Source organism: Falco rusticolus, chromosome 3 (genome assembly GCF_015220075.1).
Source record: "Falco rusticolus isolate bFalRus1 chromosome 3, bFalRus1.pri, whole genome shotgun sequence".
Taxonomy (NCBI): Eukaryota; Metazoa; Chordata; class Aves; order Falconiformes; family Falconidae; genus Falco; species Falco rusticolus.
The window spans coordinates 3,235,545-3,260,906 of record NC_051189.1 but is presented as its reverse complement, the minus strand read 5'-3'; the positions used below and the strand labels follow the sequence as shown (position 1 = coordinate 3,260,906).

The window sequence follows — 25,362 nt, the reverse complement described above, 5'->3', positions numbered from 1 at the left end:
AATTTTCTCACTGGGCCTTAGAAATGCAAATTTTATTGCAGCTCTCTCTGAAGGGAGAGCAGATTACTAGCTCATAGTGTGGACACCTTTGTTGGGCCAAATGATTCCTTAGCGATATCCGATTTAGTGAAGTTCCTAACAACCTGTCTACTTTCTAACGAGGTGTAAGTCCTCTTCATGTACATGAGACTACATCACCAAAAAAATGTGCTATGCTGGGACTGTTCAAAGGCCATTCTTCACATATATTCCTGGCTCCAACATTAGTAGTGAAAGTCTAGGGAAGAATTGAAGAGGAGGGCAAGCAGGACTCAGTCCTAATTTGTGATTTTAATGCTCAAATCTCCAAGTGCTTTATGAAATAGGTCTAAAAGCTGATACAATAGTGAATCTAAGTGACTTTCAGTGGCTTTTTTTTTTTTTTTTTTTTTTCATTATCAGGGTGCTAAAGGAGACCGTGGTATGACTGGGGATGCAGGAGAAAAAGGTGAACAGGTAAAAACAGTGTGTGCTTTCCAGCAGTGCCATCACTGTGATTGTTCCTTCAATAACTCATGTGACATCTGTAGAGGAATATCCTTGTCAAAGGCAGAGGAGGAAGGTGGGAGCTCTTCATCACTGATAAACCTCAAATGGGCTATGCTGAACAGTGGAACTATAGCAGTCTTCCACAGGCTTCCATCCCTATCTCCAATAAAACCCTTCCCGTATGATTGGTTTCCTCACCTCTAGATCAAATGCGGTCTATTCTCTACAATACCTGACTGGATAATGCCTAGATGAGATCTGGGAGGTCAGATGTCTTTGGGTTGAAAAAGCCAGTGCTTCTGTCTGACTTAGAAGATGAATGTAAGGATGACTTCTTTTAGAAGAGACTGAGATGCCACAGGAAAGAGGAGGATGGTCTAAATTAGAGCAAACTTTCATAGTCAATTTTGCCAAAGGCTGAGTCAATAGCTTAAGGTGCAAATAAGCACTTCAATGAGATTTGTAGACTCTTTTAAAGAGGTTTCCTGCCTGACCTCCTGCCTTGTACAATTCCACAGTATCTGTTGTCATCTTCCATTAGCTTAGACTGAAGTACACATTAGAAAAAGTACACCTTAAATTTTACTATGTTTATTTCTGAAATACATGCTTTAAGAAATAAGGTTTTGCTTTAAAAAGCCATGGTTCTTTACTTCCTTATAACCAGCTTTCTGTGTATTGTCTCATTTTGATGTTGCCTCACAATGTTCAATCACCAGTTAACTTTTATACAACTAGAAATGTGCATAATGCATAAAGAAACTCTCTTTTTTCTGCAGGGCCACCCTGGAATGCCCGGCTTCTCGGGGGCTCCTGGAAACCCTGGTCCACCTGTAAGTTCCTCTGTTGCAAAGATAGTCCTGTACTTTCCTTATTAATAAAGGTTGTTGCAAGCTCCACGGGGAAGAAGACCGTTCCCATCTGTATGTGCATTGTATTTGCCTTTTCCAGTGGGTTCCAAATGGTCCCCTGGGTGTCTTAGAGTTCTCCTCTCATGATAATTACTATTTAATACATTAGCCACTTCTCACTGCTGGCTTCAACTCACTCTGTAAATTGATGCTAAGCTTCAGTCACCCTCTTTATACAAGGCAATGATGATGCAAACTCTTCCACAGAGACTACTTAGTAGTGTGTATATAGCTGTTTTCTTTTATGTGAAATAAGTTGTCATTCTAGAACCAGCAGATCTAAGAGTGTTGTAATTCTCAATTTTATGTGGTGGTATGAGACTGGATTTTCCCCAGTTTTCATATCCTATGGGTTACTTTTGAATGTAAAAGCCTCTTACACATGTCCCTCTCCATCACTGTCCTTCTCATTCCTGATTTTACTGTCTCTGCAAATACAGAGGTGACAGTGCAGAAGCAGGGCTGAAATAACTTGGCTCTCCTGCTTGTGATAACATTGCTTACGCCCTCCAAGAGATGGGACTTTTCCTGAGTGAAGGCCTTTTCTTTCCAAACCACCTTTCTTTGCCCAGTCATCACTACTCATATTGCTGCTTACAGTGCAGTTTGGCTCTGCCATGCTGAGGGTGTGCAGCCTTTGTCTGTTCTGGGGATCAGCACAGTCTCTTCAAAGCTGAATTTACATTGCACTGACTAAATGACAAGAGGTACCAGAAAAGAGGATTAGGTTAGAATTCTGTTTTCAGATGGTAGCAGTGCCTAAAGGATGCTGAATGCTTTGTCACTGGGACAACATGTGGGCTTGCTTTGTGGGTCATTCGCTGTCCCAAGAGCATTATTTAAGCAGTTAATAACACAGACACATTTACTGTGTCTGTATTAACCTCATACTGCCACAGCCATAGGGCTATTCTAGTAGGATTAAAACTCTTAAAATTTTCCTATGAGACCCTCTGAATAGACTCACAGTCAAAGGAAATGTGCAAAGTAAAACTGAGCCTGTCAAAGCAGAGCACTATGTGATGTTATCCAAGATACTTTTTCTTCAACTTTTGCTGACTTTTTCCTCTGTCTGCGTTGACTTGTGGCTCCAGGATTTTGTCTGCCACAGCATGTGCTTCAAATTGGTCCCATAATTTCTGTTCTTTAGAGTTATTTTTGTCACAAGATTGGGTTTTTCCTATTTCCCCCCTATTTTCAGAAGGAAGAGCCGGGACCAAACTCAAATATCAGACTATTTTTGGCTTTGGAGACTGATTGCATGCAGAGGTTGGCACTGCTTTTCTGTGATGAATGAAGAAATGATGGAATAAATACTGAACTGAGTGACTGAAGAAAACGTCAGTGTTGCCAGCTGTGGTAGGGAGTGTGTTGACAAATGTACAAATGCGTTAATTACTCATGTAGTTTCTGCTTTATTTTGTTCAGGGACCAGATGGGGCACCAGGACCAATGGGACCAGCAGGAAGCCCAGGAGACATAGTAAGTTCTGAGCTGTGTGTTTCACCTACATTTAGATCTGTGAAGTAAAGCTGAGCTGGAGCCCATGTAATGTCCTTTGAAATCTTTCCAAAATATCCAGCCTGAATCAACTCTACATCTGCAAGTAGGACCTCCACAAATAACCACAGATGACTCTGTTCTTGCAGATTTGTTTACGCACCAAATGAAACTCTGAATTAGCCAAAATATAATCCAGTCCATGGGACTTCTGAGGAGGTTTTTGCACCTCTCATCTGTCTGTCCTTGTTATTAACATCTCTTAGCCTCTAGAACGGGATGACTAAATCTGTTGGGATGCTTCGTGACTCAGGCTAACACCTGAATGGTGCATGGGGACTGTCAAAATGAAACTAGCAACTTGTTGAAGGATGTCATGGCACAGACTGCTCAGAAGCCAGAACCTGAGACCATTCCCTAGCACCAAAGTACTAATACAGATGTAATTTTTGAGAAGTCCGTGAAGAATTTTGCTACAGCTGTTCCATTTGAAGGGTGTTCAGATGCTATGTTATAGTAATACATCAGAAAACCCTGGGGGGGACAGGTAATCTGATTGATGCTAACTTCAGGCTGAAGAGGAAAAAGTGAACCTTTCCTGAGTAATGCATGCTGTTGAGCTGGAACAGTTTAAGATTGTGTAATTCTGTGATTAATTTCTAGAGCAGGGTTTCCTAATGAGCAACGTGCCTTTTTCGGATCTATTTCAACCAGAACTTCATCACAAGTGAACAGTGATGGTCCTTCTGATTATGAAATCAGTGAGCAATCAGAGCATAGACAGGCTGGCTTAAATTCCCTTTCAAATGGATGATCGAGGTTGAGACACTGAAAGACCTGGGACGCTATTGTCCAGTCCTATGAACTAAGGAGATTTCTTGGGACTGAGGGCAAGGCACTAGTCAAAATTACTCATTTGATAGGTATAAAAAACAGATCTTCTACTTCCCGGCTAGATATCACATGCAGGAATTTTAGGACTAAAAACAATTAAACTTCAGAAAAAAATTACCAGTGATTTCAGTGGTTTCTCTATCTGTAACAACTTATAGCTAATACTGGATATTGTATACAAAAAGAAAGCCTCCAGTTTAATTGAGAAGGAATTCAAGGAAACCTTGTACACTGTGTGACATGGGCTACAAGACCAGCTTCCCACAGTTGTCCCTTGTCAGACTACATATTTGATAATGTGGAGTCTATCTATCTTCTATCTTCAGCTGACAGAAGCATCTGAGGAGCTTGTCTGACCCACGGTGTTTCTGCTTTATTTCCAGGGTAAAGATGGCCCTCCAGGTCCACAGGGCCCACCAGGGTTGCCTGGACTGCCAGTGAGTGCAATTCAGCTCCTTCTAATTCAATACATCAAACTGTTAATAAACACATAGGTGTGTAAAACAAGAGGTGACATTTCTGAGGTGTTTTGAAGGCTATGCACGATCTGTTATGGTATCTGTTATGTTGATGTTGTGTCCTTGGCTGTATTTGATCACTTTAAAGCTAAGTGTTAATCACCAGGCTGAATCAGGTCTGTTCCTTATCTGTCTCCTCACTGGAAGAAATACTATTATGCAAAGCACAAAAACCAGCTAATAGCTCTAGTTTAAGGGCACAAAAATTCATTGAATGAAATACTGTCTTTATCTCAATCCACAGTCAAAATAGTCCCTTTGCACTGACTCAAGTTCAAGTGCATCTTGGACATAGACTCTTCTCTTCTGGAAAATGTATTAGTATAAAATTTGGGGTTTTTTAAATCTGTCATGAGGATGGGCCAGAACTATTTCCAGTGTAAAGCAGCACAGTTGAATGAAGATAATGGCATTATAATGTTATATAACAGCTGTTTTCAGAATCCTGTTTTAAGACTGTTGGGGTGCTTGCCTTGCTGCAAAGGAGAAAACCCCTTGGACTTGCCATGCTGGAAAATGGAAGTTTATGTTGTTGTGGTGTGGCCAGGAAAGGTTTATGGCTGAGCTATAGTAATAGGGAAGTTTTTGGAGGATTATGCAAATTCAAGTATGCCACAATGAAGCAGAGCTGTCACCGTGAAACTCGCACTGACAAAACCCACGCCAATCTTCCCTGTTGACTCCTTCCTTACACCCTGTTTTGCATTTCATTTACAGGGCATTGCTGGGAATGATGGCAAAGATGGCAAGCCAGGATCTCTTGGTGAACCGGTAATGTAATTTAAAATTGTTTTGCTCAGGCAATCAGAGCCTGCTTCCAGTTATTGTTTTTGGATCTGTGGGTGCCTTGAGGGAGCGTGGAGCCTGTTTGCACATCTGTTTTTTAACACCAGAAGGACTATATTGTCTCAAGTAATTTATAAGAGTTACACACTAGCGATCTTGAAAAGAAACTGGGTTCTTTTACAGCTACCATAAATACACTAAAACTTAGTGATTCCACTTTTACAGCTATCGTAAATATCGCAGAGAAAGAAGGTTGTCTTGTAACATTAAACCTAGTGATCCATTTTTTACGTAGAAGATTATGGGGCATAAAAAGTTTAGAGGAGGTGTCTTTAAAAAAGCCTTTTCTGGATTGCTCTGTGACAGTTCTGTTGTCCAGGATTAGAGGTTTTATATTTGATTTTCTCTACTTAGTTTACACTTGCATTTGCTGAGGGGGGAAAAAGCTGAGCCATGAAGTTGTCAGCCAAAAGGAAACGTTAATAAATTGGGCAGTGAAGGCCATTCCTTGCAGCTGTGTTTGTTGTATGAACAACGTGCTTCCAGTATCTGCCATTGCCAGCCTTTCTGTACCTTGTAAATGGAACTTAGTGGTTCCGGAAGGAACCACCAGTTGTGGTGGTCTGACCCTGGCTGGGATGCCAGGAGCCCACCAAAGCTGCTCTATTACTTCCCCCTTCAATTGGACAGGAAAGAGAAAAATATAATGAAAAGCTCATGGGCTGAGATAAGGACAGGAAGACATCACTCAGCAATTACCATCACGGGCAAACCAGACTCAAATTGGGGAAATCAGTTAATTTATTACCAATCAAATCAGAGTAGGATAATGAGAAATAAACCCAAAACTTAAAAACACCTTCCTCCCACCCACACCTTCTTCCCAGGCTCAGCTTTACTCCTGATTACCTTCTCATCCCTAGCAGTGCAGGGGACTGGGAATGGGGTTGCAGTCTGTTCATCACATGCTGTCTCTGCCATCCTCACACTCTGCTCCAGCCCGGGGTCCCTGCCACGAGAGACAGCCCTCCATGAACTGCTCCAGCGGGAGCCCTTCCCATGGGCTGCAGTTCTTCACCCCCTGCCCCGGGGGAGGGGGCTGCTCCCCCGGGGGCTCCATGGGCCGTGGGCGCCGTGGGCACCGTGGGCTGGGGGGGAATCTCTGCTCCAGGCCTGGAGCAGCTCCAGCCCCTCCTGCACTGGCCAGGGGGGCTACAGAGATGTTGCTCTCACATACTCTCACTCCTTTCTTTCTGGCTGCGATTTGTTGCACAGGGTTTTTTTCCCCTTCTTAAGTATTTTACCCCCAAGGCGCTACCAGTGTTGCTGATGGGCTCAGCCTCGGCGAGCATGGGTCTGTCTTGGAGCTGGCTGGCATGGCCTCTATGGGACATGGGGGAAGCTTCTGTCAGCTTCTCACAGAAGCCACCCCCTGCTACCAAAACCTTGCCAGGCAAACCCAATATACTAGTCATTAGGACAGCTGGTGTGGGGAGCAGCACTTGTCACAGCAGCTGCAGGCAGTTGTGTAGTTGCATCAAAACACCTGGTTCCTATGTGCAGTTGCTGATTTTGTATATGCTGACTAGGTGTTGGTGCAGTTCTGTGCATTACCCCTCTGACATTAAAGCCTGTAAAGGTGCAGCAGTCCAAAGGTGTAAGCTGCCTTTGAACCTGAAAGGCTGTGTTCCTGGCAGTGCAGGTAGCGGTATGTATGGGCCTGTCTGTCACTACTGTCCTCTTTGCACGCTCACACTCCGGCATTGCGGGAGGAACCCTGGGCAATCACAGCTCTCAGTGCTGTTACACCCAAGGGAGAAGAGCATGAAGTCTTCAACAGCAGAGAGATGGACCTAAGACTAACAAACATGAACATGATTGTTTCTCATAGGGAAAGCCTGGAGAACCAGGGCTCCCAGGCCAGGAGGGTGCCAGAGGCTTACCGGTAAGTGCTGCTCTAAAGGGTTCCATCCAGTCACTCTTCTGTACTGTAGCTTTTGTTGGGCAGATGAGGTACGTTACTGATGCAGACATATACCAAGGAGCTGGCCTGGTTGAGAATAGTCATGGCATTGTGAGTAAATAAATAACTAAATAAATAATTTAACAAAAATTGAACACAGACATTTCCAAATCCTTCACACTTGGAGTGGGTCCCTTATCTAGAAGTTAAAGCCACAACCTCATGACACCCCTTCTACCAGAAGGCATAGTCACATCTGTAGCACTTGGGTTCTGTTACATGTCCTCTGAAAGGATGGGGACAATGAAATTTAGGGTTAAATAATTTATTAGCTAGTCACAACAGGAATACACACACTACAGTCTTGGTCTTGCAGTGTAAGGAGCTATGGAAAGCTCTTCCTGTGATGTGACCTTTCCTAATCGCTCCCTGGGACATGGCAACTCTATGCTGACCAGTCCCCAGTAATCTTAGGCAAAACTAGGATGGAAGGTTTTTAAGTAAACGTTCAAGCTAGACTTTTCTTAGTGTTTTGTGCATCATAGTAATAGATAATTATTGACTTCATTCTCATTTGTAGGGTTTCAAAGGTCAGAGAGGAGATACAGGTCCCCCAGGTCCCCGGGTAAGTAATGTGTACCTCCCATATGATCCGCTGGAGAAAGACTGTGTGAATTGAAGTTGACCTTTCTGAGGCAATAGGTTAAAATGATGCCTGATCTGTTTTTAACTTGTCTGTTTTCAACTACAACTCCATGGGCCACACCTATGGCATAAAATCACAGCAGCTGTCTTCATTCCCTCTGCTGAAGTTCTGGTTCTGAGCAAGGTGAAGCAGGTGGTAAAGCTGAGTGCTCTGATGCTCTGCTTGAGAGAGCCCCTTGTGAGGAAGTTCAAAGGATGCCTCCATACCACATCCCTCGGGTATGAATGCTGACATACAAGATAAGGAACCCTACTGCACTTGTTGGACAAGCATCTATCAGCTCTCCTTCAAAAATGTCTAAGAAGGGCAAAATAAGTTCAGGAACAAAATTTACAGAGGAGAGAATAGAAATGTCTCTAGCCGTTCGACTTGGTTTCCTGTGGATCATAAAACCCAAAACTCAAGTCCTGCATGAAAAGTTGGTCTTCTTTCTGTTCTGAGCCATACAGTACATTCAATAATCTCCTTGGTATAGAGAGTGGAATACAAAACTGTGAATATCCTTTTGCCTAATTCTGGCTTTTCACAGGGAGATAAAATGCTCTGCCTGCAGGAGAGTAGCTGAAAAATGTAGTTCTGGAGTTCCTCATCTCTTCCTCATGGTAGTTTCTGTATCATGAATAGGTTGGCAGCTTTCAGTGACCGCACTAGCCATAGCAAATATTCTGCTGGAAAGGAGTGTACTGTCTTGTGCACCACTTACAGAAGATGCTGTATATGTTTATAGGCTGTGTGTCGTGTATGATGAACAATGCTCTTGTTGGCTTGAAAAAAGTTTTCACTGAGCTCAGTCCAATATTGCAGAAATCCCATACTGCTTATGGTGTTTCTGGTCTGTCTTTGACCTTGAGCTGATCTTTTTTTTCTTTTTGCTGAATTGCAGGGGGAGCCAGGTGTGACAGGCCCTGCTGGGCGTGAGGGGCCACCAGGGAAGGATGTAAGTGTACTATTTTGAGCAGAAACTAATCTCCTTCTCCCTGACAAATGAAGTTTTTAATTCACAGCAGCCCTGACCTAACAGCTGCAGAAACTGCAATAAAGGGTGAATTACTGCAGCAGTGCACAGGGAATGATTTGTGCAAAGGTCGTTAGGGTAACAAAGAATTTGAGGGCTTTGTCACTGCTCAGCTGCTGACGCTAAAATGTCAGCTATATCTTTGGAAAAGCAGAGAAAGCTGTGTTGTTTGAGTCCCAGGCTGTGCTGCATAGCCACGGACCTGCTTTCTGCCACCCCATTCCAAGCAGCACTTCAATTTGCAGGTCCCACTGGGCCAGGTTCTGCCGTGCTTCCTCTGCCAAAGCTGTACCTTACTGAGTGCGTAGCTGCACTGAGATCTGGGAAACGCCTGTGGAATAAGATGCTGCTGCTCAGAGGAAAAAGAGGCAGTATGAACAGATCCTCTGACACTATTAGTGTCACATGCAGTCAGGTAACAAAGTCCTGGGAGAGTGCAGCTGATGTGGGATCCTGCTGCAGCTGCTGAGCAGTGTACCCAGAGGCTGATGGGCCACTGCCGTGGGACTTGGGGAAGTGGTTTCTCATTTGCTCACTCCTTGTATCACTGGAAAACTGTTGTGCTGTAAATGGTCCCCTACAAAGGAAAATGGAAGATAGAACTAAGGGAACCCCTCAAAGAAGAAAGAAGCAGGTCTGAAGTTGCCCTCAAGAGAGAACAAAGTAGTCAGTTCTTGAGAAATACTAGAGAAATCCATCTTTAAGATAACCTGATAATAATGGTTTCTGCCTGTAATCTGCCTGTAAAGTGATAGATGTTTAAAATTCAAAAGACTGGTCTTCCTCATGCATAACTGAAAAGGGATAGTGAGCCTCCTTGAATGCTGTTTCCCCCTAATATATGAACAGTGTAATTTAGTAGGGACATTTTAAAATTCCCGTTTGCTCATCTTTATGTCAGATCTTTCTCACTCACCAGAATATGGTTCTTCATTTCAGGGTGATACTGGTCCCATAGGACCACAGGGCCCTCGAGGACTCAGAGGTCCGCCGGTGAGTTTTCTGTCCTGACAAGCCATTTTTGGAGGTACATTGTGTATAGTGGGAATGTCCTGCAGTCCAGAACTCTGGTTTGGAAGGAGAGTCTTAAGCAAGATTCAGGTGATGTTTGATTAAAATATTTTGCCTACTTCGAGAAAGACAAATCAGAATGATTGCTAGAAACTGGTGAAGACTTCTGATACTGCAGTGGGATGATGGTTGCTGACTGAGTGGGAAGAATGGTTTAATGGATTCTGCCAGGACTGCAGTGTCAGAACTGTTCATATTCCACTCCTGCCTCTGGCATCTCCCTCGTTTCTTACAGTGCCTCAGTTTTCAAAAGTAGAGACTAACTGTGGGTGCCCAGTTAGAGATATGTGGGGTCCAGTTGTCATACTATTCATTTTTCTCACGCTTTCTGTAAACTATTCTTTTTTCGGGGGAGGGGGGAAGCATAATTTTAGGAAAATATTTGTTTAACTGTAGAGTTTTATTACAACTTCAGTGGAGAAATGGCAATTCAGTTGACATTTCAGAAAGTGTCATTTGGAATGGTTGAGAAATTACTTTTATTAATTTCATGGTTTTTTCAATTCTCTCTTGAAAATCAACCCTTTCCAAATTTGAATGCAGGTCTCTCTTGCTGAACCTAGGCACATCTTTAATATGTTGCAGTGAGTGATTTTGTTTCCTATTTGGAAGACCTGCTAGTGAAACAGATTCTACAACACGTCTCATAATCAGAGCAAAATGCTGATTCAACTAGCAATGCCAGGAGCTGGAGCGGCAGGTCCCTCTGAGCTGGGAGGGTAGGGGTTTAAATTAGAGTGCAGGAACATATGGAGAGCTCCTGTATCTACCTTGTAATTTACCTCATTATTCCTGTACTGCTGGCATCGCTCACTAATGCGTCATGCCCCTGCACAACACTATCAATGAATAAAAAGATTTGAGAAATCAGAAATTATCATAACTCCAGGCCATATTGTTCTTTGGAGAAGAGATGCTTGGGGTTTTGCATGTTGGGGGGCAAAGTATCAATTTCTCTTGTTCTTCCTCTGCTTTGTTTCTTCTCTAATAAGGAGCGTGAGGCATGATTTTTGGAAATTGCCAGCAAAAGGGCTGCTCTTTATGGTCAACTCTAATGCAGGGAAAAACATCACTGCTTGGCGAGTTGGGAGGAAAGAGGAACAGGGTGTAGAATTTCATCTCACCCAAATTTAGTTGGTGTAGATGGTCAGCTTAGGTACTTCGATAAGAAATGGTGAGAAACAGGTCCTTTTAAAGGATGATTTGGCTTATTCTGAGTTGTCTGGTGTCAGGCAAGGATCAAGTGCCTCAAGGCTTTAAAACAAGGGTTTTTCTCCATTTCACCAAAAAAGGGGAAGCCTGAGATGATTAGAAAATAGATGCCTAGCCTCTGGACCCTGATTCAGATGGTAGCCCTGAGAAGATGATAGTAGACATAATTTGCTGGACCTACCTCAATTGTGGGAGAGAGGAAGTGCGGTAACACAGGAAGGTGTGGGGGAAGCTGCAGATATCTGCCAGCTAGTGCAGAGCAGTTTAACCTTGACCAGTGAGTTGCCAAGAGGTGCTTCAAACATGGACTAAAGGGGCCAGTCGGAACACTGGTGACTTGGAGCAGCTCCATCCATCCAGGAGGATGCTGCATATGATAAGGATAAAAGTGAGGAAAAGGAGGAGAAGAAAGAGTGCTGCCTTGGTCGTCTTCAGACTAGGGGATTTGGGTCCACATCTCTCAGTTTTTGTCCTGAGATGGGGTCAGCCATGCAATCAGGGATGCAGAAATTGTGGGGTCAATTGAAAATAAGAGATCCTTACTCTGCAGTCTGCCAAGAGAGGAGACTGGACAACACTAAAGAAATCCCTGCTGGTGCAGCAGTAGGTGGATATTTTTAACTGTTGCATGTTGTGGTTTAACCCCAGCCAGCAATTAACTACCATGCAGCTGTTTGCTCACTCTTCCCCTCCCCCTGCCCCCAGCCCCAGTGGGATGGGGAGGAGAATTAGAAAAAGGTAAAACCCATGAGTTGAGATAAGAACATTTTAACAATTGCAATAAGTTTAAAAAACCCCAACCAATAACAATAACAACAACAACAATAACTATAATTAAAAGGAGAGAGAAAAAGAGAGGAATAAAACCAAGGGGGGAGGGAAAACCCAAACAAGCGATGCACAATGCAGTTGCTCACCACCCACTGACGGATGCCCAGCCAGTCCTTGAGCAAAAATTGCCCCTCCAGCCAACTCCCCCCAGTTTATATACTGAGCAGGATATTCCATAGTATGGAATATCCCTTTGGCTAGTTGGGTCAGATGTCCTGGCTACACTCTCTCCCAGCTTCTTGTGCACATCTCACTGGCAGAACATGGGAAGCTGAAAAGTCACTGACTTAGGCTAAGCACTACTGAGCAAGGATTGAAACATCAGTATGTTAACAACATTGTTCTCATGCTAAATCCAAAACATAGCACTGAACCAGCTAATAAGAAGAAAATTAACTTTGTCCTAGCTGAAACCAGAACATAGTATACATTACTTCACTAATCTTTTTCCTTTTGACACAGGGCAAGAATGGATTGCCTGGATCTGCAGGAGAACCTGGCCCAGCAGGTAACCCTGTAAGTACCACAAAGGGAAACTCATGCACCAAGTAGTTATGTCAAGGAGAAGTGACTGATGAAGTACAGATGGGGTGGATTATGTGTAGCTACTTACCATCCCTGAAGTTGCCATGTGTGAAGGTCGCTGATCTGAAAATCAGTGGCTGGCCATGACATTGAAGGGGGGTTTGGCTATGTTCCTGAAACTGAGCTGCTAGCTGGGTCATCATTTTTCCCAGCAGAATTTAAGTGTTCGTGGAAAAAAAACAAAATGAATGATTAACTGGTATGGAAAAAAGATTGGCATGCCTCAATTTCACCAGTAGCTTTAATTTTGCCAAGCATAGAGTGTGCAGCCAGCAGACGGTTGTCACAAGGAAGGAGAGGGCCTCAGGGAGTTGGCAGACTGCCATCGAGGAATAGCAGCAGCAGAAAAATCCTCCCCAGGCACTTGGGGAAAGAGCAGACAGTGGGCAGTAAACCAAGATCACTAAGCAGAATGAAACACCCCTGGGGGCATCCTGTGTAGAAGAACAGCATGGTAATGAAGAGCTGTAAGGAGGACAGTGAGGAGCTGGTTGGGTTTTTTGTGGTTTTTTTTTTTTTCTCTGTTTTGCTGCTGCAAATTATTCAGGATTCAGCAAATCCATGCAAATGTAGCTTTGTGTCCAGTAGCATCTATTCCAATGCATGGCTCTTCCCCCTCCTTGTCCACCTAGGCATTACAGCTTGCTGGGCTGTTAGATTCAGATAGAAACAAAGGCACAGCAGGAGAAATCTGAAAAACCTAAACAGCACTTTATTCTTCTTTATGGCCTTTGCAATGCCATAAAGCAACCTCAGCCTCACCACAGACTTGTGCCCTGAGCATCTGTTGCTTTGCTGCAGGGATGTCTCCTTCTAAGTGGCCGTAGAGAAGCAAACACCACCATTCTGCATGGGGAGGTGATAGCTCACAGATTACAGGTGGGGCAGGGGTGGTGCAGTCTCTCAGCCTTTCTGCAGCCAAGAATAAGTGTTACAGTTTTTTTCTCCTTGACATAATTTCTTCTTACCTTCCTGGGACTACTGCCATTGCTTCTTACCCCATAGATCCCTGCTGTTACCTTTTCAACTCTCATTTCTTCTTCTCATCATGCCCACACTTGTTCCCAATTCCTGTTACTGATTTTTTTACTTTCTGCTTCTTCACTGGTCCACTGTGGCTTTGGGATGCCTTGTGAGTGCAAAATGGGGGTTATTTTTTCATCATCTTCTTGTTATCACATTGCCTGGACAGTCAGCCAGTGACCCCGGTACTCAGAGGAAGCTTCCTGCACAAACACAGAACTACAGCTGTCTCTGCTCCAGAGGATTTAGAGTCCAAAAATAACATACGAGACTGAAAAATTATAAATTCAGATCGATGAGAAAGGGGAAACAATGAGACAGTGTCGGTCAGCAGAACAGACAGTCGTCTCATCAGTACACTTCTCAGTCATTAAAATGAATCCTCTCCCTTTCGTAAAGGTTATTATGGGAAGTATTTCCTTGTGCTGTACACAAATCCATTTATTTCCAGCCTTGTCTGGAAATGCATTAATTTCCTTCACAATGTGGGGCGACAACCCGATATATTATATTTCTATTTTGAAAAAAAGGAGAAGCGAGAAAGGTTATCATGGCAATAAGGCTTTCTTTTCCACCTTCACCATTGCTGACTCGTAATTACAAGGTAAAACCTGCCAGGAGCCTTCCCCTTTTGCATCTGCTCTTTGACAGTGCCCGTCCCAATTCACAGGGCTTATGCTTAAGCCTGCACACAGCAATGCAGCCCAGCCCCTGAAATCTGCAGGGCTGATTGCATACCTGAAAGCCATGTGCTTTGTGCCTGTCAGGTTCATTGGTGATCATTTCATCATTGCATGAGACCAGCTTAAAATGAAGACAAGTTTTACTCTAAGGAGAAAAAGCGGTATGTGCTGAATGAGAAGGTAGGGGACAAAGTTGTGAAAGAAAAGCTTAAAAGAAGGTAGGAAAAAATACCAGAAGTGTTTTTGAGACGGCTCTGTGTCATGAACTACCATTTAAGCTGCCCTGATCTGTAAGAAAAAGGGATAGTTTAGCAGAATATCACAAGAGATAAGTAAAAGGCTGACATTTTTTAAATTGAACCTGGAAATAAAGGCAAAATAAATAGCTGTCTGTTGATTGTATTCTCAGATTTGAGCGGTATGACCACCTGCACCATTTCCCTGTCATTGCCCGTCACAGAATTTCCACTCTGCGACATCACCCTATAAACCCTGCAGTGCCAGGAGAGCCACTGAACACACCTCCGGACACTCCCATAATCATTACTTCCTTTTCATCTTTTCACAGGGACCCCACATAGCTTATTAATAATGCAAGCATGGTGTTTGCAGTCTGCTTTTCTAAATTGCTTTATTCTTCCTTTCCTTGTCAGTTTTGGGAGTCCTGCTGCTACGGTGAAATTTCCCACTTCCAATGTATCTGTTAATGCATGCTCTGGAAAAGAGATGTTGGAGAAAGGGCTGCTAGTTACTGTCTCATTTCTGCCCTAAGGGTCCTAAAGGCAATAAAGGAGAAAGTGGCAGCCCAGGACTCCCTGGCTTCATAGGACCCCGAGGACCACCTGTAAGTATATCTGGAGATGCATCACACCCACTCATAACCTGTTTTTAAAGTTTGGACTGATGAAGATGGGATACCATCATCTTTAATTAGATTAAAAAAAAAAAAAAAAAAACAAAAAAACAAACCACAAACATAAGCAGGAGACCTGACAGATCTAGAAGCTATAAACTTTTTCTTCCAAAGGAAACAACTGCAAAAATAGCATTTTTGATATGGATGTAACATCCATAATCTCATTTACTGAGCTAATACCTCAGTAATCAGTCAGCCCTGATAACATGCGCATTAATCGGACTGGTTCAATAGTCTTCTTAATATGGGTATAGGGTATTTAGGTTCTCAGCTGCTATCTCTGCATGAGCCCCGGAAAGATTAAATAGGGAAGTTTTAAGCGCTGATAATAATATAGGTATTTATGATATTTGCTGTTCTAAGGCAAATTCCTTTGTTACCAGCAACAGAGGTACATTGCAATTAAGGAGTTCATGTACCTCCCAAAGTGATCTAAATTATAACTATACATGTGAGAACATCGCAGCCTTGAAATCCAGTATCTTTAGCCTTTCCAAGGCAAGTAAAATATGTTACATTCCACTGGAAGAATGGAAAAGGTGAATGTTAGGTAAATATTTTTGTTTCTTGCTCTGTTGTGACTTAAAATGAGATTTTAAAGGTTTTCATATGATTGTAGCACAGCTGAATCTTCCACAGGATGATTTTTTTTTTTTTTTAAATGATTGGAAAGGGAGTTTCATGATGAAGAGAGGAGAAAGAAATATTTCTCTGGAAAATTAATTTAAAGCAGCAAACGTGGTGGCCATTTAAAAGTGCAGTGGCCCTAAGGAATACTCAAGTGAGCCTGATGTTGCCTAATTTGAGTTTGATGTGAACACACATTGCTCCTGTGTGCATGTATAGATGCTAGCACTGACAAAGATGTGTTTCCCTGTTGTGGTAAAAACACCACCTGCATGCGCACATTATAGATATTATCAAGATTGTGGATTATGAATGGACTATAAAGAGGAATCTTTCACAGAACTTTAGCAATAACTAGTTTAATGTTTGTTTTGCTTAATCAATGCACTTCAGGACTGCGGTGATATTTTTTTCGTTGAAATGCAAAAATGCAAATTTGTATTGCCTAATTATCACATTAGCAATGCAGAATACAGGAGAAACAATCCTAATAGGGTGTTCAAACGGAGGTTAATTAATGTAATTCTGAAATACACACAAGCTTTCAGGCTCAAACTTGCTTTATCGCTGGCTCTGTATGCGTTATCTTGGCTGGTGTAATACATGATGGTACCTCTACTTACAAAATTTACTTCCATTACAACTTTAGATTATTATGGGTATAATATTGACACTGCTTCAGCTAAAACAACCCAAGTAAAGTGTATGAAGATTTGTGAAATGTTTGTCAGTGAAAGAAATAAAATGTATTGAAAGCAGGAATGTAGTTTCATGGAAACATCTGTCCTGCTCTCATCTGGCTTGTTAGAAATTAATTACTGTTATTTACATTTACATGATATGCAGCTTCACTAAAAAGTGCTTTCTAAATAGTGGGATGTATCTTTCCAGGAATGACCTATAGCAGTAATATAAGGATAAATCATCCAATCCCGCTGCTGTGTCGCAGAAAACTTGGGCTCTAAACAGAAAGTAAGACTTGGGGTTATTAGGTAGGGTCTTTTTTCTAAGTCCTCACAGTGTGGTGCTAAAATCACTCTCTGTATCTCTCAGGGAGAACCAGGAGAGAAGGGTCCTCCCGGAAAAGAGGTAAGTTAACTTCCCAGTTGTTTCAAAGTAGGGCTGGTGTCTTAGGAAAAAACATCAAAGATGCTGTATCAGTTGCAACAAACTGATATTTTTTTTCTCAAATTGTTGATATTTGAGAGCAAACAGGAAACTCTCAAGAATCTGTGGGATTTCCAGGGAAATAAATTTTCCTCAAGTCACAAGAATCATTGCAAAGGCATGTGCTTTTTAATTTACTCTTACTATGGATAGCTCTTTAATGCTTACTCCTATTTTGTTGCAGGGTGCACCAGGGAAACCGGGTGAAATTGGCTCCAAAGGAGAGAGGGTAAGTTGGAGAATATTATTAGTTATTTCATTACAAGGAAATAAAGAGAGCTATTTTGCACTAAGGGCTAGGGAGAGGGGTCATTCAAGAGCGAAGAGTGGCCTGTAGAGATCTGCCATGCTTCCCACCCTCCCGGTCCTGTTTAATCATTCTCCGTCAGTAATAATTTGTGGATCATTTGTAATGCACCAGATGTTGTATTCAGTAACTTTGCCAGCTCAGCTATTTGTGTTTCGCTGTGCTTGGAAATCAGAAGTTTGCCTCTTATTCTGTGGTGGTAATATAGGGTTTTTTTCACTTAGGGAGAGCCTGGCATCAAAGGCGAAAAAGGCCCTCAAGGAGAAAAGGGTCCTCCAGGTGATCCTGGGATACCTGGTCATAAAGGCCATCCAGGACTGATGGGTCCCCACGGACCCCCAGGAGACACTGGGCAAGTTGGACCTCCTGGTCCTCCAGGACAGCCAGGATTTCCAGGACCAAGGGTAAGATGGCCAGAGAAGGGCTTTGTACAGTAATTTTACTGCCACATGGTGTGATCAGAAAAGTGCCTAAGATTACAGTAAGGCTGATAGGAATGAAAGCAAGTGTGTGTTATAATGGGGAGGCAGTGTTTTTATCTCTTGATCCATAGAAAGAGCTATAACATATCTTCAGGGAATTGTTGTGGGGATGTTGGATTGAACTTCAGGAGAGCTGAGCAATTCAGACCTATAGCCAGGGCAGCCAGTCCCTGACGCCTTATACCCCTAAAAGCCTAAATCAGGTCATATGGCTATAGCCATGGGTCTGGGGTCTGAAAAAGCTTCTTTCTCCAAGGGCGTTAATGCGTAGCATTTCATACAGAGGTCTTACCCCTTCCTCTGCTGCTGGTTGTTATGAGACACAAAATGCTGAGCTGTGGAAAGGTCACTGCTCTATTCCTGGAAATCCTGGAGTCAGCTCATCAGACTTCACAAAATCCTATTTTAGTTTAATATTCTCTCTCTTCTTTCTCTTCTTTCTTTTTCTTTTTTTCTCTCTCTCTTTTTTTTTTTTTTTTTTTTTTTTCCTAACGGGAAACAACCTCACTACTGAGAGTACCTGAGGGTACTGTATGTAGCAGAATGAAAAGAACCTACCAACCCTAGTGAAGGCACTATGCCCATTCTGAGGATGATTTTCAGATTACCTTGGAGGGGAATAGACAGTGAAATAATCTCTGATGTAAAAGCTGGAAAAATTTTAGACAAAGCATTTCTTTGTGTGTCTCAACAACATCGAGATTCGATGAAATCAAATAATTATTATGAAGATTTAATGCAACTAATAGGATGAAAACTTGAAAAGATAATTTGTAAGGCTTTCAAAGGAAGTTCTGCAATTGCATTTACTACTGGGATATTCACTACAAACTATCACAAATAGTTACTATTTAATGAGAAAATTGTTTCTTTTGTCGCCAACAAACACATCTTTTTCTCATGCAAAATTTGTGTTGGGAAGAAGCCAGCAAATAGACCAACTCTACTTATCAGCAATGTTATAGGTTAAAATTGAAACGTCTCTTAGCTACTTAATGAAATCTACATTTCTTATTGAAGAGTAACTTGTGATTTAGAAGACCACACTAGGTGTTTACAAACAGAGGTCACAGACTGCATCCTTGTATGTTAAAGGATGGGTGTGAGGGAGAAGCAACACTTTCATGCAAATAGCTCATACACAAAAGAATGCAGTATTTAGGTTGACCAGAAGTTTTTTCAAAACTGGCAGAAATTCAAAGAATAGTTTGAGCCAAAAAATGAAAAGTGCTTTTCAAGTGAAACGTCTCACTTTGTGATTTATAAAGGAAAACATTTTATCTTGCTGGTTCAAAATGGTTTATTTTTTAAATATAGCTACATTTTTTTAAATTTTTTTTTTTTTAGTTTACACAAAGACAAGTGTATGGTTACCCTAAAATCACTTTTTTTTCATTTCCTTGGAAAGCCACAACCTACAGAATTCTCCTTCCACCTACTAAAAATGCTTTCATCATTTTTTCAGTTGCATCATCCAGAGCTGTTGTCCACATAGCTTTGAGTTTTGACAGCTATTACAGCTGTTCGACAGCAATGTCGCACAAAAGAGCAAAGAGAATTGATGAAATATACTGCCCTTGAAGACTGGGTAGGGGACCAAGGCCGGGCAGCCACATCCTCTGTCTCCCTTCAACAGCCTGAAATCAGACAGAATCTTGTGCTTGTTTGGAAGAATGAGTATTATATGCGTAGACTGGCTTCTGTTCCCTGAGATAAGGCCTGTTGGCAGGCAGTGCACCCAGTATGAGTGTTTATAGCAAGTCTAGATACCCACCTAACTGCTCTGGGGGCGTGCATACTTCTTTCTGCAAGGAAACATGCAATGCTGAAAAAGGAGGTAAGCTTTCCACTATGATCTCATAGGGCAGAGGATGTCTTCTGATTAAATTTCTACTACTTCTCCTATGAGTGTATAGGAGGAAGATTTTCTCTAGGAAGGAGACAATGTCCCAGCAAAGGCTTCCTGCTCATACCGTTGAGCCCATGGCTTGCCAGGAAGTTGGGAATTGTGGATTTTTTGAGTCCCTTTACACTCTTCTTTCAGGCAGTTCCAGTATGCTGTGGGTGGTGAAATGCAAACCACTAAACCCTTTGTGGAGGGTTTAATTTGCACATCCCCTGGCTGTGATTATTATGTTTTGTTATTGCTGTGATTATTACCCTCTAGGGCGAACCCCCATCTCTAGAGACTTTGAGAAGGCTCATCCAAGAGGAGCTAGCCAAGCAGCTAGATGGTAAGTAATCAGTTTTGTGAAGCCAGAAGATTTATCTGAGAGTGTGAAAGACACCTTCCATAGCTGTGGCGGCACCTGCTTATGGAAGGCAATATTGCAATAAGCCTGCCTGAAAGGAGGAACGTGTGAAATGAAATGTGCTTAGCAAGCTTTACCATTCCCCAAGGTTGAAGTTCCAGGCAATAGCAGAGGGGCTTGCTCTCTTCATCAGCTGAAGAACGTCTGTGCTAAGCATCTCATGGCTTTTCTACCAAACCAGCTCTGCTGCAGACTCCTTCCTGCAGATGTCTGGGCTGAGATGGTAGAACAAGAGAAGATCAAATTCAAAGAGATTAATTTGGGGCTCTTAAAGAGAAAGTAATCAGAGAAGGATGTAAACTTGCTTTTGAGGTCCCAGCTGGAGGAGAAAGGTTCCTAATTTTTGACTATGACATTCGATACTCACCAGTATAAGAGGGGGTGGATGTAGGCTGCTGCTTCGCTCAAAGTACATGAATTGCAGACCACTACTGACCCCATTTACAGTGAGATGCAGAACTGTAGTGCTACTTCTCAAACGGCTCTTGGAGCAGCTGACACCTAGCTGCAGGCATTTTCCTCCATGCTAAAGATCACAGTTCAAAGGAGTGATTTATTTGAAGGATTTTATTCACACACTCTCAGAGTTCCAATTCCACACCAATCTAAAAGCACTCAAGATTTTGCATCAATGAAGAGAAGATAGAAAACCCTTCTCACTTTATTCTGTAGGGTGTTTTTGTGATGCTGAGTAAGTCTTAAGAGCTCTCTAGGCTGTTCAGGGTCTTAATATGGAAGTGGCAAGCAATGTGCCTGCTTGGCAATTGGAGAATATGCTGCTTTAGTTTCAGACCTCACAGCCAGAGATAGGTACATTAGCTTTAACTCCACATGCGTAACAACCCAGAAGAAGAAAAGTAAGTTTTCTGCCTACAGAGCAGTCATGTAGCATCGCACTCTGTGTAGCAGAAGCAGTGGAAACAGGCTTTTCTTTTCAGAGCAGCAATGTTTCCAATCTGACAGAAATCCACCAGCTGCACAGCTAAAGGAAGGGACATTTCAGCTCTGTGGTGGACAAGGAGCAGAGGATGATATAAATGTTTAGGATTAAGTATGAAATTTGGAGGAAGTATAAAGCTACTGAGAAATGAGGATTAAATAATTTAGAGAGGGTCAGGGAGGCACCATCGTGGCTTACAGGGAAGGATTATGTAGGGACAACAAATCGGTGGCCCTGAAAAATTGATCTGTGGCACTATTTGGACTTCACTGGGCCACTGGTTCTGGCTCTTCATCTCTTGGAATACTGACCTTCTAGTCTAACAAAACCATTTCCCTCTCTTTACAGCAAAGTTAGCCTATCTCCTGGCACAGATACAGCCTGCACAAGTAAAAGCATCCCATGGCAGACCAGGACCTCCTGGTCCCCCCGGGAAGGAAGGACTCCCAGGAAGAACTGGCCCTCCAGGAGAACCTGGCCGGCCTGGACAGACTGGGTCTGAAGGGCCACCTGGACCAATTGGTCCCAAAGGCGAGTGAAACCTGGTGTGTTTGGGCAGGCAGATAAATGGGTGTGTCCACCGCACTTGGGCATCCACCTCTCCTGTTAGTAGCATCTAAGTGGTCCTCAAAATGCATGTGTTAGAAGCAGCCTTATTCTGTTGAATCAGAGATGGTGAATGTGACCAACAGTTGCTCGTGTGTTCCACCTCTGGCCAGAATTGTGGTTGGGTGAGTCTACATTCCCACTTAACCTCCCATCTCAGAGGACTAGCCACAGCTAGGAACTATTTTTAGCAGATATGTTGCCTTCAGTGTGGAAGACCTATGGTAGTATTCTTTAGCTCTGTCGATCATGATCATCAGTTCATTATTTTTCTTTGCCTCTCTACAGGAGAAAGAGGAGAAAAGGGTGAGAAAGGAGACACTGGCATTGGCCAACGAGGGGAAATAGGTCCTCCAGGAATTCCAGGTGTGTTTATTGAGGACATTCCACAAAACACATCACTCAGAACTGCTACAAGGACACAGATCTCTGCCATATTAGATAGATGATCAGGATAACATAAATACAGCTTACAGAATTCCTGTAGAAAATGGCTCAAAGGGAAGAAATATACCACTGGCATCATATCTGGCCACCTTTGTTTACTCATCCTGATCGACAGGTATAATGATTCATCTCGGTAGCAGCTAGGTTAACTGACCTTTGGGACAAATCCAAGTGAAGCTTTAATTACTGGATACACTGTGAAGTGTCCTATCTGCCCTTGCCAGAATCTTGTTATGACCAAGCTGAACCCAGAGACTCAGGCAGTTTCAGATGTTATAAAAGGTCATATCCAACACCTGTGCCTCAGGCATACAGCTCGTGCTTTACCTTTGCTGGCACAGGAGCAGCAAATACATTTTGTTTTATTAGGAGCCGTTGATCAGTTTTGCCTTCACCCTGTTTAGTTGGGGGAGGAGACTACGGGAAGCCTTCATAACTCCATGGTCTGCGTTTGGCAAACTGACCCTGCATTGCCTTAAATTCACAATGGACCCACTATCCTTTGTACAAATGAGTTATATCCCAAAGTTGCCTCTTGCCTCCAGCTTTCCCATCCTCACCTCCTCTCTGTGAGGACTCTATGTCATGAGCTGGCCTGTGAAGCTGCACAACTTCAGTGTGGTGATAGAGGAAGAGCAGCCATAGCAGGGTTGTGCAGCCCAGGGATGCCGTAAGGGGTGGAAATCTTCCTTTCAGAGCAGACACACTTGTCACATCCTTGTAGATACCTGCTAGCCATACCCAGATCTGTCGAAGCTGATGGCTGCATCCCAGTTTGGCAGCAAAGCCATCTCCTGTGATTTTACACTGCTGAGTACTGCACCCTGGGGGTGTCACTCATCAAAGTCATTTTGTTTTTATTTTAGGCCTCCCAGGGGAGCCTGGTTATGCCAAAGATGGGGTGCCAGGACCGCCCGGCCCTCAAGGGGAAGCTGGTTTGCCTGGTCTCTTGGGTCCACAGGGACCTCCAGGAGCCAACGGACAGTGTGACCCTGCTCAGTGTGCTTACTATGCAAGCCTGGCTGCCAGACCTGCCAATGTCAAAGGGCCCTAGCATGCCAGGAGTATCCTCAGACTTGTTTTTGAAACTTGAATTCATCACGTCTGCCAAGAGCTCTCAGATGTCTTCAACTGTGTTTCTTTCGTGGGAGGCCTTCTAAAGGCCACAAATGCTGCCGGTCGGTCAGAATATTTTTATGAATTATAATATTATTATTATTATTATCTTTGATGTGATATGTGAATTTGGTTTTGGTTTCTCTAACATCAGGGCATATTAAAATATTAAAAATAAGTGTTTTTTCCTCTTTTGAAGAGCATATAATATCAATGCATTGTGTAGCCTTTTACGCAAAACCATTCTAATGCCAAAATTTTGTATGCTATCTGGTTAATTCTTTCCAAAGCTTTACCTGTCACCCTTGAAATGGGAATCAAATCCTGCAGCCTGGGGTATTAACTGTGAGAAGCAGGCTTTTTACAAGATTGTTGGTGCTATCTGCCATCCCTGTGGAAGGGAGGGAGTTAAAGCCATGCCAAAGCTGGAAAGGAGGCCTCCAGTACATTCAACTCACAATGGACAGAGAGTTACGAACAGCCAGTGTTTGTTTCCAAGAAGATCCCTGTTAAACGTAAAGTTCTGCCCACAGGTGAATCTGTATCCTATAGGAGCAACTTTTTATGGGACCATGTGGGATCTCACAGTAAGGCCTGAAGAAGCCACAGAGATGATCTAAGCCTCCTCACGGCTCCTTGTGCAAGAACTTCAGTACTCAGAGGGTTTGGTTCTACCAGATGGAGCTTATCTTCCTTCCGTCAGGGAGATGCCTCCACAAAAAGCTTTGATGCTGTCCTCTGTCAGCTCAGGGATGCCAAATCCCTGTTCATTGTCAGTGCACACACAGCTCCCTACCGCTTCTTCACCCAAAAGTCAGCCAGAGAACACAGAAAGTCACCTGGTGTTAAAAATCTCAGGAAGCCAAGTGTGACTTCACCATTTTGGATGAACCACTATGACAATAACTTGGCAAGGCTGTGTTTTAGATGGTAGGTGAGAAGTTGCAGGTTGGTTGTTCAGAAACCTGGAGGAAATTATCTTTGAGAGCAAAAGCAAAAAGTCAGATGCTGGCCCTTTTCTCCTATCAGCTAATTGCCAAAATCAACCTGAGAATGCAAAGAGAAAGTAAAGAGGGGATAGAGTCTGAAAAAGACCTTCATGATACAACATTCATGAGTTTAACCCTCTGACCAAGACGTGCCCGCCCACCCACAAAGGTGAGGATCTGAGAGGTGATCGAGCCTTGGATATATGTGCCAGCCAGCAAAGCAGCTGCATTTTCTAAACTCTTCTGCACAAAGCAGTTTGTAGTGAGAGACTGGAGTAATGAACCTGACACAGGCACTAAGTGCTGAATGTGTTTGGAAATCTCATCCGGTCTTTTGGAGATGGAAAAGAGGCACCCTGCCCTGCTGGCATGTTCACCATATGGCATGGTGCTTCCAAGCTGGCTAAGCCAGACACAAGCCACAGCTGCGTATAACCACCCCGGGATCAGACCCTGAGGCTAAATCCCAGAGACTGGAGCCACCCTCTCACCCAACAGCAGATACAATTTGCCTCTGCTTTACTGAAAAATGAAATTAAATAACATGTTCACGTGCCAGGGTTAAACAGTTTTTACTGTGTAGCTCTCAGTGGTGCTATTTTTGCTATTTCTTATGCAAATAAACTCTGATTTGATTTTACTGTGTTTCTTGCTATGGAAAGAGCAATCAAAGTGAAAATATTGTGAAGTGAAAAGCTTACGACTTTTAAGTAACTCTCAATGGTATATCTGTTACTGTACTACATCTTAGGTCAGCTTGCCCTATTTCTGTATTAAGCAAGCATGTCGATCACATTGTATTTAACCATTTTTCCCAGTCCAGGCTAAGTGAGATTTGACCCCCCAGTGGTGAGGCAGAACAGGGCTCCTACTCAAGAGTTACCTCCCAACATGGCACAAGACATCGTTTTGAATAAATGTGATGGCAATGAGCAGGTTTTATGGAGGTCAAACATGTTAGCTGGACCATGTTAATATGACATTTAATTCCTGTCGTGACAGTGACTCAGCCTCTGGAGATTGTCTCTCATCATCTGTGTATGCATGTACTATGTGTGACGTAGACTTCAATATATTCCAGTGCACCAAGTGAAGGGTAGATACTTAATGATGTTCTGTTAAACAAATCTCAGGGTCTTTGACCCCTGTGACATCATAGAATCATAGAATAGTTTAGGTTGGAAGGGACTTTTAAAGGTCAGCTATTCCAACCCCCAGTGGGTGAGA

The 25,362-nt window shown here is 43.0% G+C and overlaps 1 protein-coding gene across 1 annotated transcript in view; it reads left to right on the top strand.

The window, feature by feature from the left end:
• The window catches only part of COL22A1 (collagen type XXII alpha 1 chain), a 237,671-nt gene extending 212,593 nt beyond the window's left edge, over window positions 1-25,078 (top strand). Inside the window, exons 48-65 of the mRNA XM_037381896.1 lie at window positions 442-495; window positions 1,308-1,361; window positions 2,868-2,921; window positions 4,217-4,270; window positions 5,069-5,122; window positions 7,029-7,082; window positions 7,681-7,725; window positions 8,690-8,743; window positions 9,761-9,814; window positions 12,398-12,451; window positions 14,999-15,070; window positions 16,823-16,858; window positions 17,121-17,165; window positions 17,468-17,647; window positions 19,893-19,959; window positions 21,326-21,508; window positions 21,872-21,949; window positions 22,897-25,078. Coding sequence (XP_037237793.1) covers window positions 442-495; window positions 1,308-1,361; window positions 2,868-2,921; window positions 4,217-4,270; window positions 5,069-5,122; window positions 7,029-7,082; window positions 7,681-7,725; window positions 8,690-8,743; window positions 9,761-9,814; window positions 12,398-12,451; window positions 14,999-15,070; window positions 16,823-16,858; window positions 17,121-17,165; window positions 17,468-17,647; window positions 19,893-19,959; window positions 21,326-21,508; window positions 21,872-21,949; window positions 22,897-23,084 — 1,380 coding nt within the window. The 3' untranslated portion in view covers window positions 23,085-25,078. The remainder of the gene's footprint in view (window positions 1-441; window positions 496-1,307; window positions 1,362-2,867; window positions 2,922-4,216; window positions 4,271-5,068; window positions 5,123-7,028; window positions 7,083-7,680; window positions 7,726-8,689; window positions 8,744-9,760; window positions 9,815-12,397; window positions 12,452-14,998; window positions 15,071-16,822; window positions 16,859-17,120; window positions 17,166-17,467; window positions 17,648-19,892; window positions 19,960-21,325; window positions 21,509-21,871; window positions 21,950-22,896) is intronic.
• Window positions 25,079-25,362: the final 284 nt, after the last annotated feature.